The sequence below is a fragment of the Oncorhynchus keta genome, chromosome 34 (assembly GCF_023373465.1).
Source record: "Oncorhynchus keta strain PuntledgeMale-10-30-2019 chromosome 34, Oket_V2, whole genome shotgun sequence".
Lineage (NCBI taxonomy): Eukaryota > Metazoa > Chordata > Actinopteri > Salmoniformes > Salmonidae > Oncorhynchus > Oncorhynchus keta.
Window position 1 is genome coordinate 72,939,435 of NC_068454.1, and position 12,318 is coordinate 72,951,752.

General features: G+C 43.2%; 1 protein-coding gene across 1 annotated transcript; it reads left to right on the forward strand.

Moving 5' to 3' along the window:
* Positions 1–6,730: 6,730 nt before the first annotated feature.
* On the forward strand, positions 6,731–9,878 carry LOC118367826 (chemerin-like receptor 1). The gene is made up of 3 exons (XM_035751514.2): positions 6,731–6,835; positions 6,997–7,157; positions 8,050–9,878. Exon 3 carries the CDS (start codon positions 8,063–8,065, stop codon positions 9,206–9,208), a length of 1,146 nt encoding a protein of 381 aa, XP_035607407.1. The 5' UTR covers positions 6,731–6,835; positions 6,997–7,157; positions 8,050–8,062; the 3' UTR covers positions 9,209–9,878.
* The last annotated feature ends 2,440 nt before the right edge of the window (positions 9,879–12,318 follow it).

The following is a 12,318-nucleotide window of genomic DNA, read 5'->3' on the forward strand; positions in this document are numbered from 1 at the left end:
ACCCTGTACTGTAGTCAGTGAACAGCATTCTCACATAGGTATTCCTCTTATCTAGATGGGTGATGGCAGTGTGGAGAGCAATTGAGATTGCATCATCTATGGATCTGTTGTGACGGTATGCAAATTGGAGTGGGTCTAGAGTGTCTGGGATGGTGGAGTTAATGTGTGCCAGCCTCTCAAAGCACGTCATGATTACAGAAGTGAGTGCTACAGGGTGGTAGTCATTGTGACATGAAGCCTTAGAGTTCTTGGAGACAGGAATGATGGTGGTCATCTTAAAACACGTGGGGATTACAGACTGAGACAAGGAGAGGATGAAAATGACCGTGAATATGCCTGCCAGCTGTTATGCGCATGCTCTGAGAATGCGCCTTGGAATACCGTTGGGCCTCGCGGCCTTGCGGGTGTTGACCTGATTAAAGACCTTTCTTGCGTCGGCCTCCCAGAGCGAGATCACCCAATTTCCCAGACTCCACTATCCTGTCCGCCCGGTGAATGGAGAATCCATGGAGTTCCCAGACTCCACTATCCTGTCCGCCCGGTGAATGGAGAATCCATGGAGTTCCCAGACTCCACTATCCTGTCCGCCCGGTGAATGGAGAATCCATGGAGTTCCCAGACTCCACTATCCTGTCCGCCCGGTGAATGGAGAATCCATGGAGTTGGATAGCCATGGAGGGTATCTTGTCCGAGAGCCATGTTTTGGAAAAGCAAAGAATGTTGCAGTTTTGAGGGTCCCGTTGGTAGCATATCCCCCCCCGGCCCCCTTCCCTATGCAATGCCGACGTTTCCTCTTGGGTAGCTCAAAAATTGGATTGGAATTACAGAGAGAGCCCAGGGCAGGTGAGTCGAAGTTGAAGCCGGAATTGGGGTAAGTGTCATGTTCGTTTTTAGGATCGGTCCAAGGCGCAGCATGGTATGCATACATTTTTATTTATTTCAAGAATGAAACACTGAACGAAAAAACGAAATAACAAAACAAACCGTGAAGCTATACAAACGAGTGCTGACAGGCAACTACACATAGACAAGATCCCACAAAACACAAAAGGGAAATGGCTACCTAAATATGATCCCCAATCAGAGACAACAATAAACAGCTGTCTCTGATTGAGAACCATATCAGGCCAACATAGAAATACAAAAACCCCTAGACCTACAACAACCCTACTAGACATACAAAAATCCTAGACAATACAAAAACTAGAGTACCCACCCTAGTCACACCCTGACCTAACCAAAATATATAGAAAACAGAGATATCTAAGGTCAGGGCGTGACAGTAAGTAACTGTCGATCTGATGTTCAAAAGTTATTGTCGGTTGTAAGAAGTAATAGAGGATACATTTATTGAAAATAAAGTAAAAATAAACAACAAAATAATCACAAAAAGCTAAGTTGGGTCGGAGGTTGCAAAACAGCTGCCATCCAATACGGCACCATCTTTCTTCAGGATGTAAGTGAGTGTAATATGCTGTGATGGTCAACGAAAACATCAAATTTGACCATAGAAGTAGTAGTTCATGAAGGTTCCTGTCAATGAATGGCTGCTGGTAGGTCACTTTTGTACATTTAAGAGCAGACATCCTTTATGCAAAACTGCTAAAGAAAGTGTCAAAAGTTCAGCGGAAGCAATATTCTGCAAACGTTATAAAACACCACAAAGTCCACACTCATCAGGAAAAGGTGAATGACAAAATGACGCATTTTATCTCACAGGGCAGACAAGGTCATAAAATATATATTTTTTTTTATTGTAACTTGATATTCAAATGTAGCTTTCAGTGCACTTGTGTAATTCACTCATCTCACCAAGCAACGGAGATAAAATAAGCTGTGTATGACGTACGTAAGTCTGGATGTTTAAAATCCAAGTAACGATAAAAGAGGTGTTGTTTACATAAACTCTTAGTCCCATTATATTTTATATCACACATCCGTATTATTGTATGTGACACAATAGATTCTACGTGTATGTAAAACAGTTAAACAGGCCCTTGACAGTTGCTGAGACTGGGGTCAACTTGATACGAGAGTTTCTCGGTACCGGTAATTGTGCCTGAATGTAGCACTATATATTTAGCAAATATACACATTAAAAACACAAACTACATAAAGTATGGCCATGTTGTGATGGATCCAGACAACAGGCTGTCTGTGTCACCAGAGCTTATGGTTTTATTTCTAAAATGCAGAAGCAACATTATGCTCATAATGTCCAGCTCAGGACTCAGTGGACACAGCAATGGAGGGAGTAACCTGCCATTTGAGAGAGCTGTGGTGAGCACACCAAATTACTGACAGATGCTGTGAGTTGCTTGTCACATGCTCGGCAGTGCAGAGAGGGACATAAACACATGTATATGTCCAGATGTTGATTCAAACAGTCAACACAGAGTTATTACACTGAACCTCAAGCAAACATGAGCTCACCCTACAAAGAGCGAAACCCATTACAGTCATGCAGGCCACAGCCACCCTTTTCAGGGATGGGTTTAGAAGTTGGTGGCCTTTATAGGTAGTCTGGCTCAAGGTCTGTAGGGCTTTAGCCATCTATTCTAAATACTGTTGTCATTGCCATACAAAACCACATAAATGGTAACAGGCTTATGCATCAAGATGCATGACATTATTCCTGGACACCTGGCCAGGCAGCAACAGAACATAGGCTAATTCACTCACATAGAGCTACACTGAGTATACAAAATATTAAGAACACCTGCTCTTTCCATGACATAGACTGACCAGGTGAATTCAGGTAAAAGCTATGATCCCTTATTGATGCCACTTGTTAAATCCACTTCAATCAGTGTAGATGAAGGGAAGGAGACAGGTAAAAACAACAAAAAAAACGTATTTTAAGCCTTGAGACATGGACTGTGTATGTGTGCCACTCAGAGGATGAATGGGCAAGACAAAATATTGAAGTGCTTTTGAATGGGGTATGGTAGTAGGTGCCAGGCACACTGGTTTGTGTCAAGAACTACAACGCTATTGGGTTTTACATTTACATTTACATTTAAGTCATTTAGCAGACGCTCTTATCCAGAGCGACTTACAAATTGGTGCATTCACCTTATGACATCCAGTGGAACAGCCACTTTACAATAGTGCATCTAAATCTTTTAAGGGGGTGAGAAGGATTACTTTATCCTATCCTAGGTATTCCTTAAAGAGGTGGGGTTTCAGGTGTCTCCGGAAGGTGGCGATTGACTCCGCTGTCCTGGCGTCGTGAGGGAGTGTGTTCCACCATTGGGGAGCCAGAGCAGAACAGTTTTGACTGGGCTGAGCGGGAACTGTACTTCCTCAGTGGTAGGGAGGCGAGCAGGCCAGAGGTGGATGAACGCAGTGCCCTTGTTTGGGTGTAGGGCCTGATCAGAGCCTGGAGGTACTGAGGTGCCGTTCCCCTCACAGCTCCGTAGGCAAGCACCATGGTCTTGTAGCGGATGCGAGCTTCAACTGGAAGCCAGTGGAGAGAGCGGAGGAGCGGGGTGACGTGAGAGAACTTGGGAAGGTTGAACACCAGACGGGCTGCGGCGTTCTGGATGAGTTGTAGGGTTTAATGGCACAGGCAGGGAGCCCAGCCAACAGCGAGTTGCAGTAATCCAGACGGGAGATGACAAGTGCCTGGATTAGGACCTGCGCCGCTTCCTGTGTGAGGCAGGGTCGTACTCTGCGGATGTTGTAGAGCATGAACCTACAGGAACGGGCCACCGCCTTGATGTTAGTTGAGAACGACAGGGTGTTGTCCAGGATCACGCCAAGGTTCTTAGCGCTCTGGGAGGAGGACACAATGGAGTTGTCAACCGTGATGGCGAGATCATGGAACGGGCAGTCCTTCCCCGGGAGGAAGAGCAGCTCCGTCTTGCCGAGGTTCAGCTTGAGGTGGTGATCCGTCATCCACACTGATATGTCTGCCAGACATGCAGAGATGCGATTCACCACCTGGTCATCAGAAGGAGGAAAGGAGAAGATTAATTGTGTGTCGTCTGCATAGCAATGATAGGAGAGACCATGTGAGGTTATGACAGAGCCAAGTGACTTGGTGTATAGCGAGAATAGGAGAGGGCCTAGAACAGAGCCCTGGGGGACACCAGTGGTGAGAGCGCGTGGTGAGGAGACAGATTCTCGCCACGCCACCTGGTAGGAGCGACCTGTCAGGTAGGACGCAATCCAAGCGTGGGCCGCGCCGGAGATGCCCAACTGGGAGAGGGTGGAGAGGAGGATCTGATGGTTCACAGTATCGAAAGCAGCCGATAGGTCTAGAAGGATGAGAGCAGAGGAGAGAGTTAGCTTTAGGGTTTTCACATTCAACAGTTTCCTGTGTATCAAGAATGGTCCACCACCCAAAGGACATCCAGCCACCTTGACAACTGTGGGAAGCATTGGAGTCAACATGGGCCAGCATCCCTGTGGAACGCTTTCAACACCTTGTAGTGTCCATGCCCCGACAATTTATGCAACTCAATATTAGGAAGGTGTTCCTAATGTTTGGTATACTCAGTATATACAGTGCCTTGCGAAAGTATTCGGCCCCCTTGAACTTTGCGACCTTTTGCCACATTTCAGGCTTCAAACATAAAGATATAAAACTGTATTTTTTTGTGAAGAATCAACAACAAGTGGGACACAATCATGCAGTGGAACGACATTTATTGGATATTTCTTTTTTAAACTTTTTAACAAATCAAACTGAAAAATTGGGCGTGCAAAATTATTCAGCCCCTTTACTTTCAGTGCAGCAAACTCTCTCCAGAAGTTCAGTGAGGAACTCTGAATGATCCAATGTTGACCTAAATGACTAATGATGATAAATACAATCCACCTGTGTGTAAGCAAGTCTCCGTATAAATGCACCTGCACTGTGATAGTCTCAGAGGTCCGTTAAAAGTGCAGAGAGCATCATGAAGAACAAGGAACACACCAGGCAGGTCCGAGATACTGTTGTGAAGAAGTTTAAAGCCGGATTTGGATACAAAAAGATTTCCCAAGCTTTAAACATCCCAAGGAGCACTGTGCAAACGATAATATTGAAATGGAATGAGTATCAGACCACTGCAAATCTACCAAGACCTGGCCGTCCCTCTAAACTTTCAGCTCATACAAGGAGAAGACTGATCAGAGATGCAGCCAAGAGGCCCATGATCACTCTGGATGAACTGCAGAGATCTACAGCTGAGGTGGAAGACTCTGTCCATAGGACAACAATCAGTCGTATATTGCACAAATCTGGCCTTTATGGAAGAGTGGCAAGAAGAAAGCCATTTCTTAAAGATATCCATAAAAAGTGTCATTTAAAGTTTGCCACAAGCCACCTGGGAGACACACCAAACATGTGGAAGAAGGTGCTCTGGTCAAATGAAACCAAAATTGAACTTTTTGGCAACAATGCAAAACGTTATGTTTGGCGTAAAAGCAACACAGCTCATCACCCTGAACACACCATCCCCACTGTCAAACATGGTGGTGGCAGCATCATGGTTTGGGCCTGCTTTTCTTCAGCAGGGACAGGGAAGATGGTTAAAATTGATGGGAAGATGGATGGAGCCAAATACAGGACCATTCTGGAAGAAAACCTGATGGAGTCTGCAAAAGACCTGAGACTGGGACGGAGATTTGTCTTCCAACAAGACAATGATCCAAAACATAAAGCAAAATCTACAATGGAATGGTTCAAAAATAAACATATCCAGGTGTTAGAATGGCCAAGTCAAAGTCCAGACCTGAATCCAATCGAGAATCTGTGGAAAGAACTGAAAACTGCTGTTCACAAATGCTCTCCATTCAACCTCACTGAGCTCGAGCTGTTTTGCAAGGAGGAATGGGAAAAAATTCAGTCTCTCGATGTGCAAAACTGATAGAGACATACCCCAAGCGACTTACAGCTGTAATCGCAGCAAAAGGTGGCGCTAAAAAGTATTAACTTAAGGGGGCTGAATAATTTTGCACGCCCAATTTTGCAGTTTTCGATTTGTTAAAAAAGTTTGAAATATCCAATAAATGTCGTTCCACTTCATGATTGTGTCCCACTTGTTGTTGATTCTTCACAAAAAAATACAGTTTTATATCTTTATGTTTGAAGCCTGAAATGTATCAAAAGGTTGCAAAGTTCAAGGGGGCCGAATACTTTCGCAAGGCACTGTATTGTTGATAGGACTAATTGCAACCTAAAACATCTCTACAAACTATGCTTAAAATCACCAACAAATCTATGGATACTCCCAATAGGCTATTCAAGTTTCAATGTACCCATACAAACACTGATTTGGCTTTCAACCATAATAAGTGGATAGATTGTAGTTAATGAGGAAATATTGCAGCATAGTCACTTAGCTATATAAAGACCATTTTTACCCTCAAAGGAAATAGCAGAACTTCCTCTGGTTACAGATTCCAAATCACATTTTGCTACCTCTCCTCCACCACAGGGAAAAACAGATGTTCCTTGCTTTTGCGCTGCATTCATGTGCTATTCGGAACTAGGACTGAAACGTACGACTTGCTATACAGTTGTAGTTATACACGTGCAGTGTTCAACGAATCAGACTTTTCCCAGTTCCCTGGTTCCGAATAGCATGTGAACGCGGCATCCTATCAACGTTGACGAGTCATCATGAATGTCATACAAATTGTGGCGGCGATGACTGTCGTATAGCGTCACTAGTCTTCTCCATAATGACAAAATGATACGCACGGTTTTTAAACGTAGACACTACTGTCGCTGCTAGGAGGCAATTCCATTGATTCAGAATTATTCTAATTTTGAGAACTGTGTAGTTAGGCTATATAGCTTAATGTCTGTGTCATAACATTTCAATTAATGTTGTCATTGTGGGTAAGCAATGCGTTGTACTACACACAAACACTTAGCCAACAAACATTGTTTAAAAATGTATATTTGTTACGTGTTGAATTGTGTGTTTCTTGCACAGAATGTGGATATTTTCCAATGAAATGCATCTCATGTGAAGTGCCTGATACAACTGTGTCTTCCAGCTGAACATATGAAGAACTGACGTCACACTTCAAGATACGACACAGTCTGCGCTCCAGACTACATCAGTGTAGTCGTACCGGTTTCGTTCCAGACAACGTCCTTCAAGCTGAAGAGACAACTCCGTTCGCCTGTTCTGATTGGAATATACACGTTATTCAAGGTATGTCTATAACATTTTTCATCATTCATTGGAGTAATCATATTACATTGGTATTTGTAGGCCTCTACGTCAACAGTTGATGAACGAATAAAACAATAGAAATTCTGTACCATCCGTTTTAAAAATTTTGCAAATAAATATCCAACCCGAGCAACAGTTACATTCATATAATTTGTATGTGTAGCTTATGTCTTATGGTCATGATATACCAGTTGAGGGTAACATTAACTTATTAATAATTTGTAATAAAAATAACTGAATGAATCCATAATTCCTAACAAATTTTAATAAGCAATACTAAATCAATAAATGACTCGTACATGATAAATAGGTAACTTAAGCAGTGCATTTTATAGGCATATTACTAATTATCCAACCAGATGAGAAATATCAACTGAATTACATTTTCTTTTTCATTCTATATGAAAAACCTTCCTTCCTCATTCCATAGTTATATTCCATAGATAGGCAACAGTACTGTGAAACTCTGAACAAATCCTTTTCCTTAATTACTCCCCCCAAAAAAACAATTATAGAGTGCACATTCTCCAGTTTTATAATGATCTTGGGGTTTCCAAAATGTTCTATCTTTGTGGCTTGTGAGAGCAAGTTAAGGAGATATACCTTAATTAACACGTTTGTTGCTAAATTCATGATTCTCAGCACATTTGAAGTGTGTCAGTGAACTCTAGGGGATGTAAATAAGAACAGCAAGGCAGCATGCCTGAAGAGTGGTGAAGGTCATTTATCCTAAGAATGGAACAACATACTAAATATGAAAATATTAAATGGTTTATGCAGATTAGACAACTTTGCACATAATTAATTTACTGCATATTATCAAACTGTGATCTTCTCTGAAAATTAAACATTTTTTTCTTTACCCTCTCAGGTTCTCAAACACAATGATGGCCTTAACCACAACTCCTTTGTATCCTGAGATCTGGACAGAGCTGTCTCACAACGACTCATCGCCAGGCAACTCGACAGATGACTATGAGGACTACCCTGACGAGCATGCAGAGCTCCGGCAGTCCCTCAACTTCATGTCCCTCATCGTTTACTGCCTGGCCTTCGTGCTGGGGGTTCTGGGAAATGGACTTGTCATCTGGGTGACGGGATTTAAGATGAAGAAGACGGTCAACACGGTGTGGTTCCTCAACCTGGCTGTGGCCGACTTCCTTTTCACAGCGTTCCTGCCTCTGAGCGTGACCTACACAGCCATGGACTTTCACTGGCCCTTCGGCAAGTTCATGTGCAAGCTCAACTCCACGATCAGCTTCCTCAACATGTTCGCCAGCGTCTACATCCTGGTGGTCATCAGCATGGACAGGTGTGTGTCCGTGGTGCGCCCTGTCTGGGCCCAGAACCATCGGAACATACGCAAGGCATCCTGTATCAGTCTGGGTGTCTGGCTGTGGGCCCTGGTCCTCAGCTCCCCCTACTTTGTCTTCCGGGACATCGGGGCGTCCTACAAGAACGAAGAAATCCTCAACTGCTTCAACAACTTTGCTTTCTCCGATGACTATGACACAAAGGAGGTGGCAGAGCTGCGAGTGTTCCGCCATCAGGCCATGATCGTAACCCGCTTCCTGCTTGGCTTCGTGGTGCCCTTCGCCATCATCGTCACTTGCTATGCCATCATCATCCACCGGCTCAAGAGGAACCGCAACCTGGCCAGCCACTCCGGGCGGCCATTTAAGATCATCGCCGCAGTCATCACAGCTTTCTTCCTGTGCTGGGCCCCCTACCACATCATGGCCCTGATCGAGATGGTGAACAACGCGGCCGCTGAGTTCAGCTACACGTTAGACCACGTCACCACCATCGGGGTCCCTATAGCCACCAGCCTGGCCTTCCTTAACAGCTGTCTGAACCCCCTGCTGTACGTGTTCATGGGCCAGGACTTCAAGGAGAAGCTGCGCAAGTCCATTCTGACGGTTCTGGAGAGTGCCTTCACCGAGGAAGTGTCAAAGTCCAACCACACCTACACAAACTCTGGACTCACAAGCCGTAGCAAGGAGAAGTCCTATTCTGATGCTGAGGTATAGGGTCTTATATTATAATGAGAAAAACGTTATTGACCACATAATCTGGAAATTTGACTTTGGCTTTACGATAACATGATTGACATCCTTTAAAGCAAAGAAAATACAAACATTAGAAGGACCTTGTCATCAAGGTAATTCAATAATGTTTTCAAACAGCTCGACACTTAGTTTAAGGGAAAGTTTAAGGCAGGATTTAAGAATTTGAACGCTGAGCATGTACTCAGTTTTAACAAGGTACATCTCCAGGACTGAATTCAAATCAAAAAGTTTGATTTCAATAATCTTTTGTGACTCAGAAAATTATGGGTACTGTGGACACATTTCAGCACTGTTTTTGTATGAGCAATACAGTTACTAATGAGAATGTTGAAAGTGGGGTAGACTGTTAATAGAGAATACTGGATAAGATCAGAATAATTTGTATGATACACACATGTCATTGTTCAAGCTGAATATATAAATGTAAGTCTTTCCGTTCAAAGCCACTTTTTGTACATGCTTGTTTTTGTAAAAAAAAAGGCTAATATTTAACAAGGTGACTATTATCTGTGGTTTAAACTTGTATAGTTTATTATTGAAGGAATCTTGTTTTTCCTTAATACTTTGATGTATATGTTTGTATTTGTATACATTTTTATGTATGTATGATGTTATTAAATGGTTGAATAGATGACTACTTGTTCATTACTATTTTCCAGAAATCTCCTGAAGGCATGACCGTCTCTGCCACATGGTGGCAGCAAAGCTCTGTCACAGTTAGATTAAATGGAAATGTAATTTTGAAAATAAATCCCCCGCTTTGTGTCAAAAATCCCTCCCTATCTATTTAGGATTATCCCTGACATGTTTTTTAATTTACAGATTGTATATCAATTCATACTGTATTGCTTTGACCTGTCCAATGGCATTATATCAATGATGGAGGAAGCAATTAACATTTTGATTCCCCCTCTAATTTCAACTGGGGTTAAACCTTTTTTTCCAACCATTTCTAGGCCAATTGAACTTCATGCATTTGCAGCTTTAGAACAGTAAATGTTTTCATGATGATGATCATCATCATCATCACCACCACCACATCATCAACGCCTTAATCATAACTGAATTTAGTTTGACATTATCAACTCTTTAATCCTTTCACATTTGTAGAAGTTCAACTTGTTACAGGCAAAATATGATGGTGTCCTTCAAGGTAGCCTGTTTTTATAACTTCAGTCAACCTAGCTACATTTCTGCTTCAGTAGGGTCAAGGCTATAACTGATATTTTGGCAACAATGTATCACAAGAATAGTGGTCAGCCCAGCCACAGTGTACGAGTCTAAAAGACAGAGTGGTAAAATAATAGCTTATGGAGTGGTCATGAGGTGGGGGTAAGATGGCGGACAGGAAAACATTTAGAAAAGTAGAACATATACTACAAAAGTATGTGGACACCTGCTCGTCCAACATCTCATTCCAAAATCATGGACATTATTTTGGAGCTGGTCCCCCCTTTCCTGCTATAACAGCCTCCACTCATCTGGGAAGGCTTTCCACTAGATGTTGAAACATTGCTGCAGGGACTTTTTTCCTTTCAGCCACAAGAGCATTAGTTAAATTGGGCACTGATGTTGGGGATTAGGCCTGGCTTCCAAATCATCCCAAAGGTGTTTGAAGTGGTTGAGGTCAGGGCTCTGTGCCGGACATTCTTTGTTCTTCCACACCGACCTCGACAAACCATTTCTGTATGGACCATGCTTTATGCACGGGGGTATTGTTATGCTGAAACAGGAAAGGGCCTTCCCCAAACTGTTGCCACAAAGTTGGAAGCACAGAATGGTCTAAAATGTCTTTATATGCTGTAGCATTAAGATTTCCCTTCACTGGAACTAAGGGGCCTAGCCCGAACTATGAAAAACAGCCCCAGACCATTATTTCTCCACCACCAAAATTTACAGTTGGCACTATCTATTCGGGCAGGTAGCGTTCTCCTGGCAGCCCAGATTTGTCCATTGGACTGCCAGATGGGGAAGAGTTATTCATCACTGCAGAGAACGCGTTGCTACTGCTCCAGAGTCCAATGGTGGCGAGCTTTACACAACTCCAGCCGACGCTTGGTATTGCGCATGGTGATATTAGGCTTGTGTGCAGATTGTCGGCCATGGAAACACATTTAATGAAGCTCCCGACAAACAGTTATTGTGCTGATGTTGCTTCCAGAGGCAGTTTAGAAGTCTGTAGTGAGTGTTTAACTGAGGACAGACAATGTTTACACGTTACACTTCAGCACTCAGCAGTCCCGTTCTGTGAGATTGTTTGGCCTACCACTTCGCAGCTAAGCCGTTGTTGCTCCAAGACGTTTCAACTTCACAATAACAGCACTTACAGTTAACAGGGGCAGAAATTTGACAAACTGACTTGTTGGAAAGGTGGCATACTATGATTGTGCCATGTTGAATGTCACTAAGGCCATTCTACTGCCAATGTTTGTCTATTGAGATTGCATGACAGTGTGCTCGATTTAATATACAGTTATCCCTTGTTAGCTTTTTTCCTAAATCCATTACGGTATTTTAGGTGTCAAGCTTATGGTCATGTGGCAGCAGTGTGTAGGAGGGAGATTCCTCAATGTGCGAAGTGTGCAGGAGGACATGAGACAAAGGAATCTGTAGTATCGGTGGAAAAAGTTGTGTGTGTAAACTGTAGAGGTACCAATGGTGCTGGAGATCAGAGGTGCCCGGTGAGAGAAAGGCAGTTTGAGATTGCCAGCATCAGAGTAGTGCAGGTGTTGAGGCTGTGAAGAGAGTAATAGAGGAAGATTGATCCATGTGAGTAGGCTGAGGCCAATAGAGAGTGATAGGAATTACATGTGCTTCAGTAAGGTAGATTGTTTTGGGCATTCATGGCCATGGTTGTCAATTGTACCGCAGGAATGGAATGTAAATTACAGACGATAGATGTTCTGGTGGCAGCTGCTGAGAAGCAATTAGGTGTACAAGATTTTACTGCAGAAGAGTCACAGATGTTTTGAACAATAGTGTCCTGTCCTCCCAGGCTGCTGGCCCCCATGTAGGATCAGATAGGGCCAATAGTGGTGAGGTTTTAATGAGTACATGGTTAGTTGGTAGGG